This window comes from Carlito syrichta, unplaced genomic scaffold, assembly GCF_000164805.1.
Source record: "Carlito syrichta isolate Samal-C Ts95f unplaced genomic scaffold, Tarsius_syrichta-2.0.1 Scaffold313381, whole genome shotgun sequence".
NCBI lineage: Eukaryota > Metazoa > Chordata > Mammalia > Primates > Tarsiidae > Carlito > Carlito syrichta.
The window spans coordinates 1,458,227-1,475,826 of record NW_007257477.1 but is presented as its reverse complement, the minus strand read 5'-3'; the positions used below and the strand labels follow the sequence as shown (position 1 = coordinate 1,475,826).

At 48.3% G+C, this 17,600-nt stretch overlaps 1 protein-coding gene across 4 annotated transcripts in view; it reads left to right on the top strand.

Annotated features, from left to right (window-relative positions):
- The first annotated feature begins 1,919 nt into the window (after nucleotides 1–1,919).
- Nucleotides 1,920–17,600, top strand: part of PGS1 (phosphatidylglycerophosphate synthase 1) — a 43,343-nt gene continuing 27,662 nt past the window's right edge. For 3 of the 4 annotated variants that reach the window (XM_008070390.2, XM_021718747.1, XM_008070391.1), the window contains exons 1-3: nucleotides 1,920–2,104; nucleotides 13,169–13,358; nucleotides 17,069–17,146. In XM_008070390.2, the coding sequence (XP_008068581.1) occupies nucleotides 1,962–2,104; nucleotides 13,169–13,358; nucleotides 17,069–17,146 (411 nt within the window). In that variant the 5' untranslated portion in view covers nucleotides 1,920–1,961. The remainder of the gene's footprint in view (nucleotides 2,105–13,168; nucleotides 13,359–17,068; nucleotides 17,147–17,600) is intronic. The other variant, XR_002482676.1, reaches the window with a different exon arrangement.

The window sequence follows — 17,600 nt, the reverse complement described above, 5'->3', positions numbered from 1 at the left end:
TCTCATCCTAGTTACTGGAAGTTAGGAAATTTGATGATTCACCATTTCTGACTTGGAAGAGGTGAATCAAATACCATCTAGTATTTGGGGTTTTTTTTGAGTTGGAGTCTCACTCTGTTGCCCAGACTGGAGTGCAGTGGCCGCACCCGGCCACCACAACCTCGACCGGCTGGGCTCCGGCGATCCTTCCGCCTCAGCCTTCCAAGTAGCTGGAACTACAGGCGTGCTACCACGCCAGCTAATTGTTTGATTTATCGTAGAGATGAGGTCTCGCCAAGTTGCCCAGGCAGGTCTTGAACCCGCGGGCTTAGGCAATCCACTCACCTCAGCCCACCTAGTATTTGTAAAGCCATGTAAGCTTAAAAGAAAACTTAAAATCAATCTGAAATAGTTGTTGATTGTAGACAAATTGGAAACTCTTGAATAGCCCCAAATCATGAATGTAAACATTTTGGTGTGTTTATTTGCAGCTTGTCTGCACACGTACACCCATACATACACACACACTCTCTGACTTTTAACAACATGAGATACTCTCTACTCTTTGGTAATTTGGCCTCTACACTTAGTGCCATTAAATATTCTTCTAGGACACTGTATCTTGTGGATGTATGGATGTACCATTATTTATTTCACCAACTCCCCCACTGCAGATTGCTTCTGCACTTTTGATACACTGAACAATGCTGAGATGAGCATTCTTGTGGGAATGTGTAATTAATTTCCTTGGATGATCTGTGGAAACAGAGTTCAGAAGGTTGTTTCCAGTGTGTCCATATCATTTTAATCTCACAGCACTCCTCTGGGGTAGGATGTGATTATGTCTTACACCTTTTCCAGTTTCCAGATCCCAGCCTATGTGGGCCAGCTAGGGAGTTGCATATTACAGATCAGAACTCTTCTCTCCTGCCTTTCAGAATACTGCAGGGTTTCACTTTTTGTATTTTTATTTTTTGAGTTGGGTGTCTCACTCCGTTGCCCAGGCTAGAGTGCAGTGGCACAGTCACAGCTCATTACAGTCTTGACCTTCTGGGCTTAGGTGATCCTTCTTCCTCAGCTGCCTGAGTAGCTGGGACTACAGGCGTGTGCCACTATGCCCAGCTCATTTTAAAAATCTGTGGTAGAGACGAGGTCTCGCTATGTTGCCCAGGCTGGTCTCAAACTCCTGGGCTCAAGCGATAATCTTGCCTTGGCCTTCCAAAGTGCTGGGATTACAGATGTGCGCCACCGCACCTGGCCCAGGTTGTCTTCTTTTTAAAAATTAGCTGCAAAAAGTGTCCTTGGCATACAGGGATTTGCTCCTGTTGCTTCTTGAGCATAGAAATGCGCGTTTGCAGGAGCCAGTGACGCCTGTGAATTTGGGCGTATCATCTCACACAGATTTGCTGCAGACTCTGGGGCTAACAAGGTGAAGAACGGCTGCCCTTACAGCTGGTGGGATTTTCCACGGTTCTGTGCACCTTGATGAGTCAGCCTTAACCAGGTTACAAGTCTGTACAGACTTTGTACAAGTCAAACCTCAGGGGTGTTGTATACGTTTAACCTGCTATAAATTCCAGCCTGAAATAGATAATGGTCCTGAGAAGTAATCCCACCACCCATCAACGAGGAGTCAGTGTTGACAGCAGTTGAGTCGGAGCCGAGCGTGTCGGGGCTCGAGCGATTGCACCGCATCCCTGCCCGCATGCCCCGTGCCAAGTGCGTGGAGGATGCGGGTCACCCGGAACCCCCAGGCACGTCTCCCTGCGGGTTTAACGCGCAGACTTCCGACCATCCTCCTGCAGCGTACCCACTGCCTCGCCTGTGTCCCCCCAGAAGGGACACTGAGGCGGGAGGGGGCCGGTGCTGCCTACCCTCCTGGGCCGGGGCTCCCGCGCCTGCGCGCCGCCGCCTTGTCCGCGCTCTCAGTTGCTAATAAAGTTCGCGCGCGCCGGGAGCGGAAGCGGAAGCGGCGAGTCTCCATGGCGGCAGCGGCGGCGGCGGCGGCGGGGCCGGTGTTCTGGAGGCGGCTGCTGGGTCTCCTGCCTGGGCGTCCCGGGCTGGCCGCGCTCCTAGGGCGCCTGTCCGACCGCCTCGGCAGGAACCGGGACCGCCGGCGCAGGAGGTGAGAGAGGCGGCCGGGCTGAGAGCACAGTCCCAGCCGCTGCGGCCCGGCCCCAGGCGCCCCGACTTCCCGGGCCAGGCGTCCTGAGCATCCGCAGCGAGCCCCTCCCCGTGTCCGCGTGGACCCGGGCCCGTTTCTGCGCCCGGAGCCCAGCGCCTGACTTCCCTGCTTCCGGCTGGCCTCCCCGAGGGAGGGTGGGCGACCTGTGCGCCACCGTCCACCGGGTCCAGCCAGCGGGCCTCCTGTTCTGCCCGACCAGTCCTGCCTTCCATCTCCACTGTGCTTGGCGGCGAGCCTCGGCCACAGTCACTTACATTTTAAGGGGGGGACTGCGCATTCAGGGAGCTCTGATCAAGCTTCTGAGGCTAAGTTTATAACTTTGTTTGAGCCCGGGATATGAACGCTGCAGAGCTCAGGGGAGGTCTTTTCCTTAAGTAATCCTGGTTGGGAGGTGACTTGGCGGGAGTGATTCAGCCCTGCTGGGATTTTGTGTCTGCAGCGTTTCTCACATCCTGCCAGAGAGTTGTGAGGCAATCTGTAGTCAGTAACACTCAGGCATGGGAAGAGGAACCACTCGAAACGCTTTTTACATTTTTCAAAGGGCCTGTGTTCTGGAAAAGTACTGAAGTGAGTTATGTAAATGGTGAAGTAGGCTTTGGAGCAATTTGTTCAGGCAGTGGTCTTTTAAAGTAAACATTTGCCAAGAACATGCTGACCTAAGAGGCCTGCTACTATTGCTGATATTAAAGAGGGGAAAAGATAATTCTATGTGCAAGTAGTTTTCTTATTAGAGAAATTTTAGCCTTTTACTTGAAAAGAAATCTTAGAACTGCCTCCTAGTTAACGTTGCATTGACTTAGCTTTCTTTCTTTTTTTTTTGGGGTTGGAGTCTCACTCTGTCGCCCAGGCTGGAGTGCAGTGGCATGCTCATGGCTACTGCAGCCTCCACCTGCTGGGCTCAGGTGATCCTTCCACCTCAGCCCTACAAGTAGCTGGAACTACAGACACGCGCCACCACGCCTGGCTAATTTTTTGATTTATTGTAGAGATGAGGTCTTGCCAAGTTGCCCAAACCAGTCTCAAACCCGTGGGCTCAGGCAATCCTCTCACCTCGGCCTCCCAAAGTAGCAGGGATTATAGGTGTGAGCCGCTGCATCCCACCTTGTCTTAACTTTTGTATCTGTACTTCTTGGGTGAGATTTGCCCTTGCCTTTAGTATAGATAGTTAGGGTTCAGTTGTCTGCTGATTCTGGGAACAAAGGATTTTACTTCATTCTGAGCTATAGTGGAAGATTTTTGGCAAAAACTACAGCTTGATTTAGGAGAACCTGTAGGTGATGGCATCAGGGCAGGATGGAGTTGTTGGAAGCCTGTTGCTCAGAATGACCTTAGGTTTCACATTAGTAAACCCAGTGAGGGTGAAGAGGTGGCCTCTCCATTTTCTCTGATTTCATTTTTTTCAGTGTTTAGCAAAAGACCTGATCATTCAGTGGGTAGTGAGGTCATTTGACTTTTTTGTCCTGGCATTAAACCACTAAGATTTGGTTTAAAGTTTCAAAAAAATGTTTTATCCTCAGAGACGAGTTATTTAGGTGACTTTGTCATTTCCCACTATGTGTTTAAAGTACAAGGAAAACACTTCATTATTACTCAGTGTTTAACACTGCAGTCGATTGATTACTAAAGGATGTTGGGGCAATCACAAATTCTTTTTTGTTTTTGGTCTTACTCTGTCACTCAGGCTGGAGTACAGTGGCACACTCACGGCCACCCCAGTGTCGACCTGCTGGGCTCCGGCGATCCTTCTGCCTCAGCCTTCCAAGTAGCCGGAACTACAGGCGCGTGCTACTTTGCCTGGCTAATTTTTGATTTATTGTAGAGATGAGATCTCATCAAGCTTCCTGGGCTGGTCTCGAACCCTTGGGCTCAGGCAGTCCACTCACCTTGGCCTCCCAGAGTGCTGGGATTACAGGCTGAGCCACTGAGCCTAGCCTACTTTTTTGATTTATTGTAGAGAGGAGGTCTTGCCAAGTTGCCCAGGCTAGTCTTGAACCCGTGGGCTCAGGCAGTCCTCTTGCCTCGTCTCCCAAAGTGCTGAGATTACAGGTGTGAGCCACCATGCCCAGCCAATCACAAATTCTTTTTAAGAAGGCATTTCTTATGAAAAGGCGGTGGGGATAGTCAAAATTAACTTCCCGGAGTCTTTTTTGTAAATAGTATCAATAGATGCAGTTGTGTGCCTCCATTATTTCTTCTTCATTAGACCGAATCTCAGTTTCTTGGGCATTATAATCCTTGGAAGTAATGCCTGTGGTAGAACAGAGGATAGAAGCTTTGACCTGTATTGAGTGATACTTTCCTTTGCCTTACTCGGTTTGCAGATTTTTTTCTGATCCTTTGGGGTCTTGGTGTTCAGAGTTTATTCATGTCTGTTGTGGCTACTCACCCTTTGTTGGCTGCTGCTTTCGTTTCTTCTTCGTTGTTCAGTTGCACCTCCTAATTCCTCATTCCCCGAATGATGTGGTTTCTTGTAACTTGCTTATATTGATTCATTGATAATAGTTCTGTGTAGTCATGAGCTTCAGTTATTTGAGATTTTAGCTTACTAATCTGAGTCAACTGTTGGAGTAGCTGGTGAATCCTCGTGACTAGCAAGAGGAACATTGCTTTTACTGCTGTGGTTTCCTTTCAGACATAGAGATGGCCATAGAGACAGAGAACTCGACTTAAAATTACTTCTAATTAATGATTTAGAAGTACTGTTGTTTTCTCTTAAGCAAGCATCTGACTCATTATCATTAGGGACTGTTGGATCCATTCATTTACTCATCACGTGTGTATAGAGCACTGCTGTGCTGTGCTAGGTGTTGAGGAAACAAAGACATAGTCCCGCCTCTAAGATGCTTGGAACTATAAACAGACGATTGCAGGAAAATAGGTAGAAGGTCATGGCAGCACCTGGAGGTCATGGAAGGCTTCCCGGTGGTGGTTACCCAGAGCTGTTATGAAGGAGAGGCAGGTGTAGACTAGGAGAAGAAGGGAAGCTAATATTCATGGAATGATAGTGAGTGACATGGACAACATCAGAAGGCAGTTCTGAGGTCCCACCAGTACTGAAACCATTTCCAGGAGCTGACAGGGGATACCTAGCAGGGGCGGGAGGGAGGAAGAGAGGAAAGGAGAAAGCGAGAAAGCCAGGCTTCTGGATCAGAAGCCCAGGAAGACAAGCTCTGAGATTCCACGTAGTTTGTTTTGGTAGTGGTTCACACCTCCCCGCCTCCTCCCCCATGGGGGCTTATATGAAGTCAGGGACAGTGGGAGCAGAAAAGAGGGCGGGATTAGAATCAGTCCAGATGGGTGCATGAATGGTGGCACACTTCACTGAAATAGGGAGCAAGGAAGAGGACCAAGTTTTGGGGATGATAATAAGGTGCATTTGGGACATGTTAATTAGTAGCCAGGTGCCTTCCAAGTGAAGATGTGTCCAGTTGACCATGGCCAAACTAGAGGTCAGGAGAGGCAGACAGATGCTTCAGATAAGAGTTTTTTGGAGGCTGGGCATGGTGGCTCAAGCCTGTAATCCCAGCACTCTGGGAGGCTGAGGTGAGAAGATTGCTTGAGTCCAAGGTGTTCAAGACCAGCCTGGGCAATTTAGTGAGACCTTGACTCTACAGTAAATCAAAAAATTAGCCAGGCAAGCTTGTGCGTGCCGTTAGTTCCAGTTACTTGGAAGGCTGAGGCAGAAGGATCGCCTGAGCCTAGCAGGTCAGGCTGCGGTAGCGGTGAGCGTGCTCCACTGCACTCCAGCCTGCGCGACAGAGTGAGACTCTAACTCAAAAAAAAAAAAGTTTTTTGGAGTCATTGGGCTACACAGAATAGGCTTGTTATTTGTGTTTTTTATTTTATTATAGAGATGTGGGATAACAGTAAGGATTAACTACATAAGTAGGCTGCATGCAAGTGAAGTTTGGACTTCTAACTGGTTCTCGGCTTGTTATTTGAAGTCGATGAGACCTAGTGGGAAATATATCAAGAGGTGTTAGTTCCTAATCTTGAATTTGCCTACCATACAAGGAAATATGTGGCCTGCATCTTTTATTTTTAAACTGTTTTCAGTTTGAGTTGTCTGTGCAAAATGGTCTTTATTTATGAAACTTTTTCTCTAGGTGCTTAAATGTGTGAGTTGAAGGGGGTGGGGGTTGAAGGGGGTGGGAGTTCCTAGCTTCCATGAGTTTAAGAAGGAAACAGGTGACCAGCAGACTTTTTTCTTTTTCTTTCCTTTTTTTTTTGAGTTGGCATCTCACTCTGTCAACCAGGCTGGAGTGCAGTGGCACGCTCATGGCCATCCCAGCATCGACCAGCTGGGCTCCAGTGATCCTTTCGCTTCATCCTTCCAAGTAGCTTTAACTACAGGCACATGCTACCACACCTGGCTAATTTTTGATTTATTGTAGAGACGAGGTCTTGCCAAGTTGCCCAGGCTGGCCTGGAACCCGCAGGCTTAGGCAATCCACTCACCTCAGCCTCCCAAAGTTTTTTTTTTTTTTTTGAGTTGGAGTCTCACTCTTGTCATACAGGCTGGGGTGCAGTGGCACTCTCACGGCCATTACAGCCTCCTGCTGGGTTCTGGCAATCCTTCTGCCTCAGCCTTCCAAGTAGCTGGAACTACAGACTGTAGGCATGTGCTACCACGCCCAGCTAATTTTTTGATTTATTGTAGAGATGAGGTCTTACCAAGTTGCCCAGGCTGGTCTCGATCCCCTGGACTCAGGCAATCCTCTTGCTTCGACCTCCCAAAGTGCTGAGATTACAGGCTTGAACCACCACACCTGGCCCATTACTTTGTTGAATATTCTGAAGTGGGAACCTAGCCTTCCTTACTCCTTAAGAGTTCAGTACAGCCATCTTGTGGTTTATTTATAGCAATGTAATGGGTGGGAAGAAGATATTTAGAATTAGAGTATAGTTTCCCAAATAATTCAAATTTGATCTTGCAGTGAATTAAAAGATTTGCAACCGACTGACTTTTCTAATTGTAGCTTTATTACACTGATATTAACATGAGTAACAGCCGCGCACAGTGGCTGTAATCCCAGCACTTGGGAAGGTGGAGGTGAGAAGATTATCTGAGACCACGGGTTTGAGACCAGCCTGGGCAAACATGGCAAGACCTTGTCTCTAGAATAAATTAAAAAATTAGCTGGGCGTGGTGGCGCATGCCTATAGTTCCAGCTACTTGGAAGGCTGAGGCGAAAGGATCACCTGACCCCAGCAGGTTGAGGCCGCAGTGGCCGTGTATGTGCCAGTGCACTCCAGCCTGTGTGGTGGAGCGAGACTCCGACTCAAAAAAAAAAAAGCCAAAAAAACCCGTGAGTATCCCTGAGCATATTATAGCTGGTGATAAATCAGGCTCAATCAGTTGTGTGATGGTAGGCAGATAGAAACCAGGCCGGTATTAAATGGTCTGATAGATAATCCCTTTGTAAATAGTGTGATCTGATTAATGTAAACAAGTGAATGTTAAGGCTGCTAGGAGTCAGGCTGGCTGAAGTCATTTGGAGTCAAGCATGGGATTGGTTCTTGTCAGGCACTTTAATGTGCCTGGCACATTTGGCTACCCAAGATGTATTATTGTGAGTTATAAATATATTTTAGATTTCTGGCTCCCAATGTAATTGACTTCCTCTTGGCTAAGCCGAGAGGAGAGTCATCTGGTTAGCACGTAGCTGAATGCTAGCAGCCCCAGCCTCTCGTGCCGGACTTGTGGGAGTTCAGCAGGCCGTTGGTCTTTTGTAACCTACGGGAATCCACACTCATTTCCCTTCCTCGGGTTCAGGTCTTGCATTAGTCAGGAAGGCCGCCTGCTGCCAGGGTTGCAGGAAGTACCGTCCTTCATGTCGTATCAGGAGTCTTTCTCAGGAAATGTTATGACTGGTGCTCTTTTCTCACCAGTTCACTTTTTTACATGTAAGAGTGTACGACTGAGGGGGTAGGGTAGGTTTTTCTTAAAAAGTAGTTTCTGAAAATACAGCAATCTAGAGAGCTCAGTTTCTCTTAAAAACTTTTCTTGGTTCATCGTTTTCTACAGATTTGGATGGGATCCAGGCCACAGAGTCTGTACCTCGAATCTTATCTTATTGTTTCAGACAAGCTCATGGATCTATAGACCACGTCTTGAAACCGTGTGTTTGGTACAGAGGATGTGACTCCTGTCTGTTGTGGATTTGTGGTAGAGTCTGAAGACAGTCCCCCAGCTTTACCATACTCTTTATTTGAAGCCCCACATACTCTTTGTTGAAAATCCCAAGAAGGTGGCCTAAACTTGTATCCCATTAGTAGTGGGTGCAGTAGGTACTGCAGCTCCAGGGGAAGCAGACACGTGTTCTCTGGCACTGAAGAAGATGTGGAAAGGACACCTAAAGGTGATATGTAGACCAAGGTGTCATTCTCTGGCATTTGCCTCTCTCCACTGATGTCCCTCCACTGAGAATGTGGGGGCCTGCTGGGACCCCAGGCACACTGCTGCACATCCAGAGGAGAAAGGCAAGGTGTGCCAGTGTCTCTCTACAAAGCACACACTGCTTCAGCATGTTGGGTGGGATGGAAAACAACTGTCTCTCCACAAAAAGCAGAAGTGCCTTCTCTTCCTCCCAAGGTGGCTTTTGGAAACGGGTGTTTGTAGCATTTCAGCTGTGTCTGCTCTCACTGTTTCAGTTTGGCTGATTCTTCTGAGCTTGGGCCCTACTGGGATCCTGTGTCTCTCGTGGGTGTGTGTGTGTGGGGGGGTACATCAACCTGCCTAGTACCACCTGATGGACCAGGCAAGCTTTTGCACTTGCATAGTGGCAGCCCAGTACTGGGGCTCAGGGGCAAGAGGGTCTGTGTACTCACGGTTTGGTCAGTGCAGTTCTGGTGGTAATCTTTCTTGAGATGTGGGAAGAAACTTCCCTCTCCTCCCCAATGAACTCGGCTCCCTTCCTTCTACCCACTCATCCAGGCCCCCTCTCTTGGTAGAGGAATGGGCCCCAGGTCAGGGCCTCAGCACTTAGGCCCAGCCTACTTTTCAGTTCAGGAATTTGTCTGAGTAGTCCGTGGGAAGCCTTAAATCACATGACTGGCCCCTTACCCAGAGTCAGATGTCCTGTGTGCAGTGGCTGAAGCCAGGTTGAATCTGAGAGGATGCTGCTCCCAGTTGTCCCAATTCATCTTCATGGTTGCAGACTGTGGAGTGTTTCACATCATTTGTTCATTTGCTTTGGTTATTGCTGGGGTTTGTGTGGTGAAGTAGTGCAGCTTGTCTGATTGTGAGTCCTGGGGTGCTGGTGATGTGGAGGGCCACCTGCTCTTGCCCTGTTCTTTTTCTTTTTCTTTTTTTTTTTTTTAGTTGGAGTCTCACTCTGCCGCCCAGCCTGGAGTGCAGTGGCTACTCCCGGCCACTGCAGCCTCGACTTGCTGGGCTCCGGTGATCCTTCCGCCTCTGCCTTCCGAGTAGCTGGAACTACAGGCACGCGCTACCACGCCCGGCTAATTTTGTGATTTTTATTGTAGAGATGAGGTTTCGCCAAGTTGCCCAGGCGGGTCTTGAACCCGCGGGCTCAGGCAGTCCACACACCTCAGCCTTCCAAAGGCGCGGGATTACAGGCTGAGCCACCGAGCCCAGCTTGCCCTGTTCTTAAACTTTCCCAGTATTCCAGAATCAAGGAGTGGGCCTTCAGAGGGGCAAGGGTGGCAGAATCTTACTCTCTAACTCCCCACCCCCACCACTTCCTCCTTCTTATAACTAGAACCGGGAGCTAGATGGTATCTAGAAAGATGATTCAGGGCAGCCCAGTCTAGATGTGGAAATTGTGTGTGTACTGGTTTAGTTCTCTAAATGGTGAATGTGACATATAACTAGGCTTTTTTGGTAAAGTAACCACAGCCTCTCTGCCTCCTCAAATCTCTTGGGGCTTAGTTTTTTGGCTGGGACATGTGGTTTCTTAGTAAACCTCCCTGGGGTGAGGGGAATTGCTCCTGCAGGTGGTCAGCCCCTGGAGACTGGAATTACTTTGCAGTGGGGGCTGCTGCTAGCATGGAGATAAGCCTTTTCTGAGAGAATTCCCAGGAGTTGTGTTGTGGAAAGCCGGGAACTAACCCCCGGTGGGATTCTGGCTGATGTGAAAGAGAAAGAAAGGGCCCCTGAGCAGGTCCTGGAGAAGTCAGCACTGTGGGTCAGAATGGGAATTGGCTCTTCCTACCGTGGCCAGCGTGCTTCTGTGAGATTTTTGAGTGTCGCCAGACTAGATGTTGTCTCCTTGGCGTGTGTTGTAATTGTGGGACCTTTAACTTTGCTCATTTTGGGGTATATATAATTGCCACTTGAAGTTGGGTCTTCTCCACAATGTATCCTGAAATCTGATTGGCTTTCAGCTCCTTCTCCTCTCTAACAAAAATAAACCTGTCAGTACACAAGATTAAACAGGAAGCCAACATAAAAAAACCTTCAACAACTCTTGGACTGAGTCCCTGGTGGAACATTCCCAGGGAGAGCTGCCTGGTAGGGAAGAGACCTGCTTAGGATAGCCCCAGGGTATCCAGGCTCATCAGCCTGGTGCCTGCCAGAGTGGCTCTCTCCCAGACAGGATGGAGGTGATGGGTAGACCATGACACCGGTGTGGACTCTGTATGTGTGCGTATATGCACGCACACATCTGTATTGTTTTCTGGACTGACTGTTGAGGCCCTTTGGGTCGAGGGTAGTTTTTGCCAGTCTCTGTTTACATTTGTTCACACTTCTCCTTGCCTGGAGCATCCTCCCCTTTGTGCATTCCCTGTTTGAATTTGACCAGTTTTCCAGAGGCAGGATGCTATAAGTTCTGCCCAATAGCCCAGGCATCACCAGCTCCCCTTTTCGAGCACTTGAAGCACGTGCACTCTGTTTTGACATTGATGGGATTTGGCATTTCTTCTCGTGTTGTTGTTCTTAGATGATTTCAGGTGTGTAAGTCTGTGAGGCCACCAAGGGTGTGAAAGGCAGAGATGGCACCTCGTTATTTGTATGCTCCACGATACATCCTGGGTGCTTCTGTGATGATTTGGATGAATGCTTAAGTTGACGCTTGCCCTTTTCTGGGTTGCTGTGTGCCAATGAGTGCGTCCTCATCTTCCTTTTGGGGAGCTGATTCACATCTCTGGGATCCTGTGAAGGCTGTTTGAGAACTGACTGTGTGGCCTGTAGCGGCGCAGGTGGCGCCTGGTTATTTCTCGTGTGGGCTGAGATGGCAGAAGTGCTGCGAGGCAGGAGAGACATTGATCTTTCCCCCACAAACAGACCACGTTTTATTAATGAATTTTTGGCTTCAGGCCCCTTTTGGGGCTTCGGATTGATAGGTTGCTGTACGCCTTTTCCGCTGTCTCATGTTTTCTTGCTGGACTGAAGGATCTTTCCCTCTCCTTTCTCCAGCACGGCAGGATTGTGGCCTGTGGTTTGGAAGATCAAGTAGCAATCCCTTGTTCACACCTCTGGTCTAGGCCTTTCATTTGCAAGCTGTTGCCCCTGGCTGTCATCACCCCTCCAGAGACAGTGGGTGAGGATAGCTGCTTCCCCACCTCTGTACTGGGTGGCCAAGGCCAATCCCAAACTTCCAGGATTCAGAGAGCTAGCACCTTCTGCTGTTGACTAAAGTTTTCTTGGCAGTGAATTGGCCATGACAGACTGGTGGGCTTTCTGGGAAGTGCAGCTGTGGGCCATCTGGCGCCTGTGCTGGGACATTTGTGAACCCTGGGAAGATTCAACGCTTTATCATGAAGCAAGCAAGTGAAATCATCTTCCTGGAATTTGTGACCATTCAGGCCTTGGGGTGTTTGAGCGTCCTCTCCCCAGAGTCCCTCTTGAGGTCACACACAGAAGAGGATTTTCCTGCTGCTGTTTGCAGGACTGGAATTCAAAGTAGGCTTGGGCTTGTGTGAGGCTCTGGGTGTGCTGCCCCTTTTCCCCTGTCCCCCACAGGCGTTTCTGTACTGAACAGCAGAGCTGTAGTTCCATGGGCAGAACTGCATCTGTCTCCTCCAGTCTCAACCTCAGTGGGGCTGTGGAGTCTGCCTGGGATGCAGCTTTATGAGGTCAAGCTAGTGCTAGCTAGAGATGGGGTGTGACCCTCAGAGAGAATGTGTCTGACAGTGAAGGAGCACTTCTCTCCGTTACTCTTGAAATGAGCTCCTTTTTTTCTCCAAATTTTAGTTTTAGAACTATTTATTTTCCTGGGTCCTTTGTATAGAAACCCTGTTTATCTCATGAGAAACCTTATTTATCTCATGAGTCATAGAATGGGAGGGCCTTAATTGTAATCATCAGGCTTCTGCCAGACTTCCCCTTCCAGATATCTTTCGATGGCTGTCTGCAGGCAAATGTTTTAGAGATGTATTTGTTAGAAAGTGACAGTGTTAACCATGAGGTGACTTTTGTGAGTTTACTTGTGGCTGCTTTAAATTTGTTCCCTGCTGGGTGTGTTGGCTCAAGCCTGTAATCCCAGCACTTTGGGAGGCCGAGCGAGAGGATTGCCTAAGCCCAGAGGTTTGAGACCACCCTGGGCAACTTGGTGAGACCTCATCTCTACAGAAAAATCAGAAAATTAGCTGGATGTGGTGGCACATGCCTGTAGTTCCAGCTACTTGGAAGGCTAAGGTGGAAGGATCGCCTGAGCCCAGCAGGTGGAGGCTGCGATGGCAGTGAGCATGTCACTGCACTCCAGCCTAGACAACAGAGTGAAATTCCAACTCAAATAAATAAATAAATGAATGAATGAATAAACAAACAGTCCCTGAGTTATTTGGAATCAATTTGAAATTTGAATTTATCCATAGGCATTTCCACTTCTCAAGTTGCTCAAGACGGAAGGAAGGAGGGCTGAAGGAAAAACCCTTTTGCAGAGCTTGACTTGGGCGTACCTTAAAACACATTTTGGAAAATCTGAAATTAGCCACAAAAGCCCCACTTCCAGTCCCCCTCCCCACCCTTCAGTAACTGAGAGAGGCCTCTGCAGAAGTGTTTGAAGTATAACCCATTTGCTTATTTTCTTTAACCAGGTCACCATGGCTGTTACTGGCTCCCTTGCTGTCCCCAACTGTTCCCCAGGTCACCTCCCCGCCTTGCTGCCTCTGTCCAGAGGGCGTGCACAGGTTCCAGTGGATCAGAAACCTGGTTCCAGAGTTCGGCGTCTCCAGCTCACATGTCAGGGTACTTTCTTCCCCGGCAGAGTTTTTCGAGCTCATGAAGGTAACTTGTGTCTGAAGGAAAGAAATTTGAGTTAGAGGTTTTAGGGGATTGTGTTGGTGAGTTATGGGTACCTCCTGTTCTAGAGGCTTACTCCTTCTGGAGCCTACCTGTTAGGTGTTAGCTGCATGGATGTTAAAGCTGAGCCACCAGCCGATGTTTACCTATGGGGCTAGCATCTCAAGTGGAGAAGCTCAGAGAAGGGACCAGTGAGGACAAGGGCCTAGACTTTGATTCTTGTGGACACGTGGATTCTCTTTGTTTCACATCGAAGTTGCGGGCCACTAGAAAGGAGGTTAGTGAGGATGTGTGTACCACATAGGTTTGTCCTTGCTAAAGATGATGGGGAGGAGCAAACCTTTTTCTAGTCTATGCACGATGACCTCTGCCCCTGGAAACATTTCCCAACACAGTAGTGTCATCTTGGTAGATGCAATTCATAGGAAGGGAAGGCCCACGGTGGGATTTGATCCATATGAAGAGGCCTTTCAGGACAACTGGGGAGTTTGGACGTCCTGGTGTTAGGTCTCATAGTCTTGGGTCTGTAGGGATTCTGTCTTGAGTGTGTGCCTTCCCTTTCCTGGTAGTGTTGGAAACTTTGCATTTGGGGGTTCAACTTTCAACATGTTACTCTGGTTTACGTGCCACATCTAGTTATTCTGGCTAAACTGCTAATTGGAATGAAGTAATTCAACACTAATTAATTTTTAACAACATGAACTCTGAGTTCATATTATCAATGATGTTAGAATGAAGGTTTGAGGTGGCTGGACAAGCAAGCAGAATTCTGGGAGATAATAGGAAGGAGAGGTAGAGATTCACCTTTGTTCAGAAAATGAACTCTCATTCATTTGAATGCCTGCCCATTTTATCTCCTTTTGTCCTCTTGTTCTGTTGATCCACACTTAGCTTAATTTCTGACTGACTTGTTCCAGAATGTATTCTCTGTGCATGTGCACACACGGGTGTGTCCTTTTGTTCTCCCCTCTCACCCACTTGTCTGTCCTGTGCATCCTTGTTTGTGTAGAATGATGCTGCAACTGTTTGCTCTTTGCTCCTACTTGGTTCTCCCCTGGGCTTGAAAAAACAAGTTTTTCAAGGCAGTTCTTCTCAGTGTCTTGATCTGCTCTGGGAGGATGACTGACTATGCCTCCATGTGGTCTCCCCATGGCCATGCTATGCACCTGCCTGGGGTTGGTGAGTCTGCAGAGGCCAGGAAGGAGTCGGGGAACTTGAGCTAGCAGGCTGAAAAGAACCTGAAGCCTCTTTTTCCAGCCTTCTGGGCTGAATCTTGGGCAGATTCTCCTGGCTTGTATCACATTGAGTAGCATGAATTTGTTCCCAGGGCAGCAGGTAAGAAGAGAGGACGGTGCTGATTTCTGTCTGGCCCCCATACCTTTGATACAGCTGGGATTGTCCTCTAGGACCTAGTGTCCTACAGTAGACAGATAAACTTTGATTGCCTGAACTAAATTGTCTTATACTTCATTCATTGTTTCTCTTCATAATCATCACCCCACAGCATTTATTGTTTTTTTATTTTATTTTTTATTTTTTTGAGTTGGAGTCTCACTGTGTCACCCAGACTGGAGTGCAGTGGCTGCTCCCAGCCACCGCAGCCTCGACCTGCTGGGCTTCGGTGATCCTTCCACCTCAGCCTTCCGAGTAGCCGGAATTATAGGCGTGCACTACCATGCCCGGCTAATTTTTTTTATTTTATTGTAGAGATGAGGTCTTGCCTGTCCAGGTGGGTCTCAAACCCGCGGACTCAGGCAATTCACTCACCTCAGCCTCCCAAAGGCGCGGGATTACAGGCTGAGCCACCGAGCCCGGCTACCCCACAGCATTTATTTCAATAGTTAACAAAACAAAAGGAAATAGCAACCTTGTGAAGTTGTTTTGTTTTTTCCTTGTCCGTAAGCCTTTCCTAGTGGTATGTTCATGTGTTTGTCTCATCAAGATGCCCTTCTTCCTGTGTTGCTGATGCAGGCTGGTCTGTAACATCCTTTCTGGTAGGGAAGATGCCATATCGTCCCCTCCCTCTCACCTTTGGGATGCACACACAGACCATTGCAAGCACTGCCATTCTTTTCTATCCTTGCCACCTCTTCAGGTGGGGCTGTTTAGAGTGTCAGAGGTGGGGTTTAGGACCCTCGCTGTTAGGATTCATTTGATGTGTCTTTGGGTGTTGGTATGTTCTGTTTTTGTGTCTGTCTGTGTACATTTCAAAAGTGGTACATGTTCAGTATAAACCACAGAAATTGGGCAGATAGGTAGAAAGTAAAGAATACAGGTTTGCATCCATACTCCCCTTCCTTTGAGCTCTGCTCCTCGGGGATACCTCTCTACAATTTGGTTTATTTTCCATTCTCCTGCAGACACACACTCACACGTGTCTCAGCCGCATGCATGGCATGGGGATATAAACAGATGGGCTGCATGCTACTTGGTCATTTGCTTTTGTCTCTTAGCTATCTGTTGGGACGCTCATGTCAGTAAGTGCTCGTCTCCATTCTTTTTAATGACTGTTGCATTTTGTCGTAGGCTTAGACTGTACTTTACTTTGCAGGCTTAGTACTTTATTTTATGTTTATTTTTTATTTTGTTTATTTTTTATTTTTATTTATTTCTTTTTTGGAGTTGGGGTCTCACTCTTGTCACCCAGGCTGGAGTGCAGTGGCATGCTCACAGCTACCGCAGCCTCAACCTGCTGGGCTTAGGCAATCCTTTCACCTCAACCTTCCAAGTAGCTGAAACTGTAGACGCACACCACCATGCCCAGCTAGTTTTTGTGACTTATTGTAGAGACGAGGTCTCACCAAGTCTTCCAGGCTGGTCTTGAACTGCTGGGCTCAGGCAATTCTCTTACCTCGGCCTCCCAAAGTGCTAGGGTTACAGGCTGAGCCACCTGTGTTTATTTTTTGAGTTGAAGTCTTACTCTGTCACCTAGGGTGGAGTGCAGTGACACACTCACAGCTTACCGCAGCCTTGACTTCCTGGGCTCAAGCAATCTTTCCGCCTCAGCCTCCCAAGTTGCTGGGACTACAGGTGTACCCACTACTGCTGGCTAATTTCTTCGGTTGTTTCTTTTTTTTTGTAGAGATGAGGTCTTGCTGTGTTACCTAGGCTGGTTTTGAACTCCTGGGCTCAAGCAGTCCTCTCTCCTTGGTGTCCCAAAGTGCTAGGATTATAGATGTGAGCACCTGGCCTTGAGTATTTTAAATTAGCACTGAGTGTCCTTATTTGAAAGGCTACTATACACATTTTGGGCTTGCTTTAAATATTGATTGGTTAAGACATAGGATAATTCTGCTTGGGGTGTTATTTTTTTTTTTTGAGTTGGAGTCTCACTCCATTGCCCCGACTGGAGTGCAGTGGCCGCTCCCGGCCCCCACAGCCTCAACCTGCTGGGCTCTGGTGATCCTTCTGCCTCAGCCTTCCAAGTAGCTGGAACAACAGGCGCGCGCTACCATGCCCAGCTAATTTTTGATTTATTGTAGAGGTGAGGTCTCGCCAAGTTGCCCAGGCGGGTCTTGAACCCATGGGCTCAGGCAATCCACTCACCTCAGCCTCCCAAAGCGCTGGGATTACAGCCTGAGCCACCGAGCCCGGCTAACTTGGGATGTTATTTGCCTCCAAGGTCAAAAAGTTGTATTTTCTCAGTGAACAATGAAAATGGTGCATGTGAATTTTGCATTTTTCTCCTTTTTCAGGGGCAGATACAAGTGGCCAAGAGGCGAGTCGTGATGGCGTCCCTCTACCTGGGGACAGGTCCTTTGGAGCAGGAGCTGGTAAGGTTTATGGGGAGGTGGTCTTGACAGCAGCATTGAAGTGGCCCTGACGTGCCACAGCTTGTAGTGCCTTGGAGTCAGTGCAGAGTTGCTTTTCCTTGGCCTCTGTCTCGGAGCCAGCTGTTGTTTCGCTGCCCTAGATACGGGGCATGTCAGGAGGGCCCAGTGAGGGGAGCGGTGTGGGGAAGCCTCACCGGGCTTTCTGGCCTTGCTGGCCAGTGTCTTCCTCACTCTTTTTGGGCTGCTCTACCAGTCTAGAATTGGCCAACTGCGGCCCACAGGCAAAGGTTGGCCCACTGCCTGTTTTTGTGTTGCTTGGGAGCCAAGAATGATTTTTACATTTCAAATAATTGGGAAAAAAAAGAAGAATATTTTGTGACTCATGAAGAGTATGTGAAATTCAAATTTCTATGTCCATAAAGTTGTATTGGAACACAGCACGTTCATTCATAGG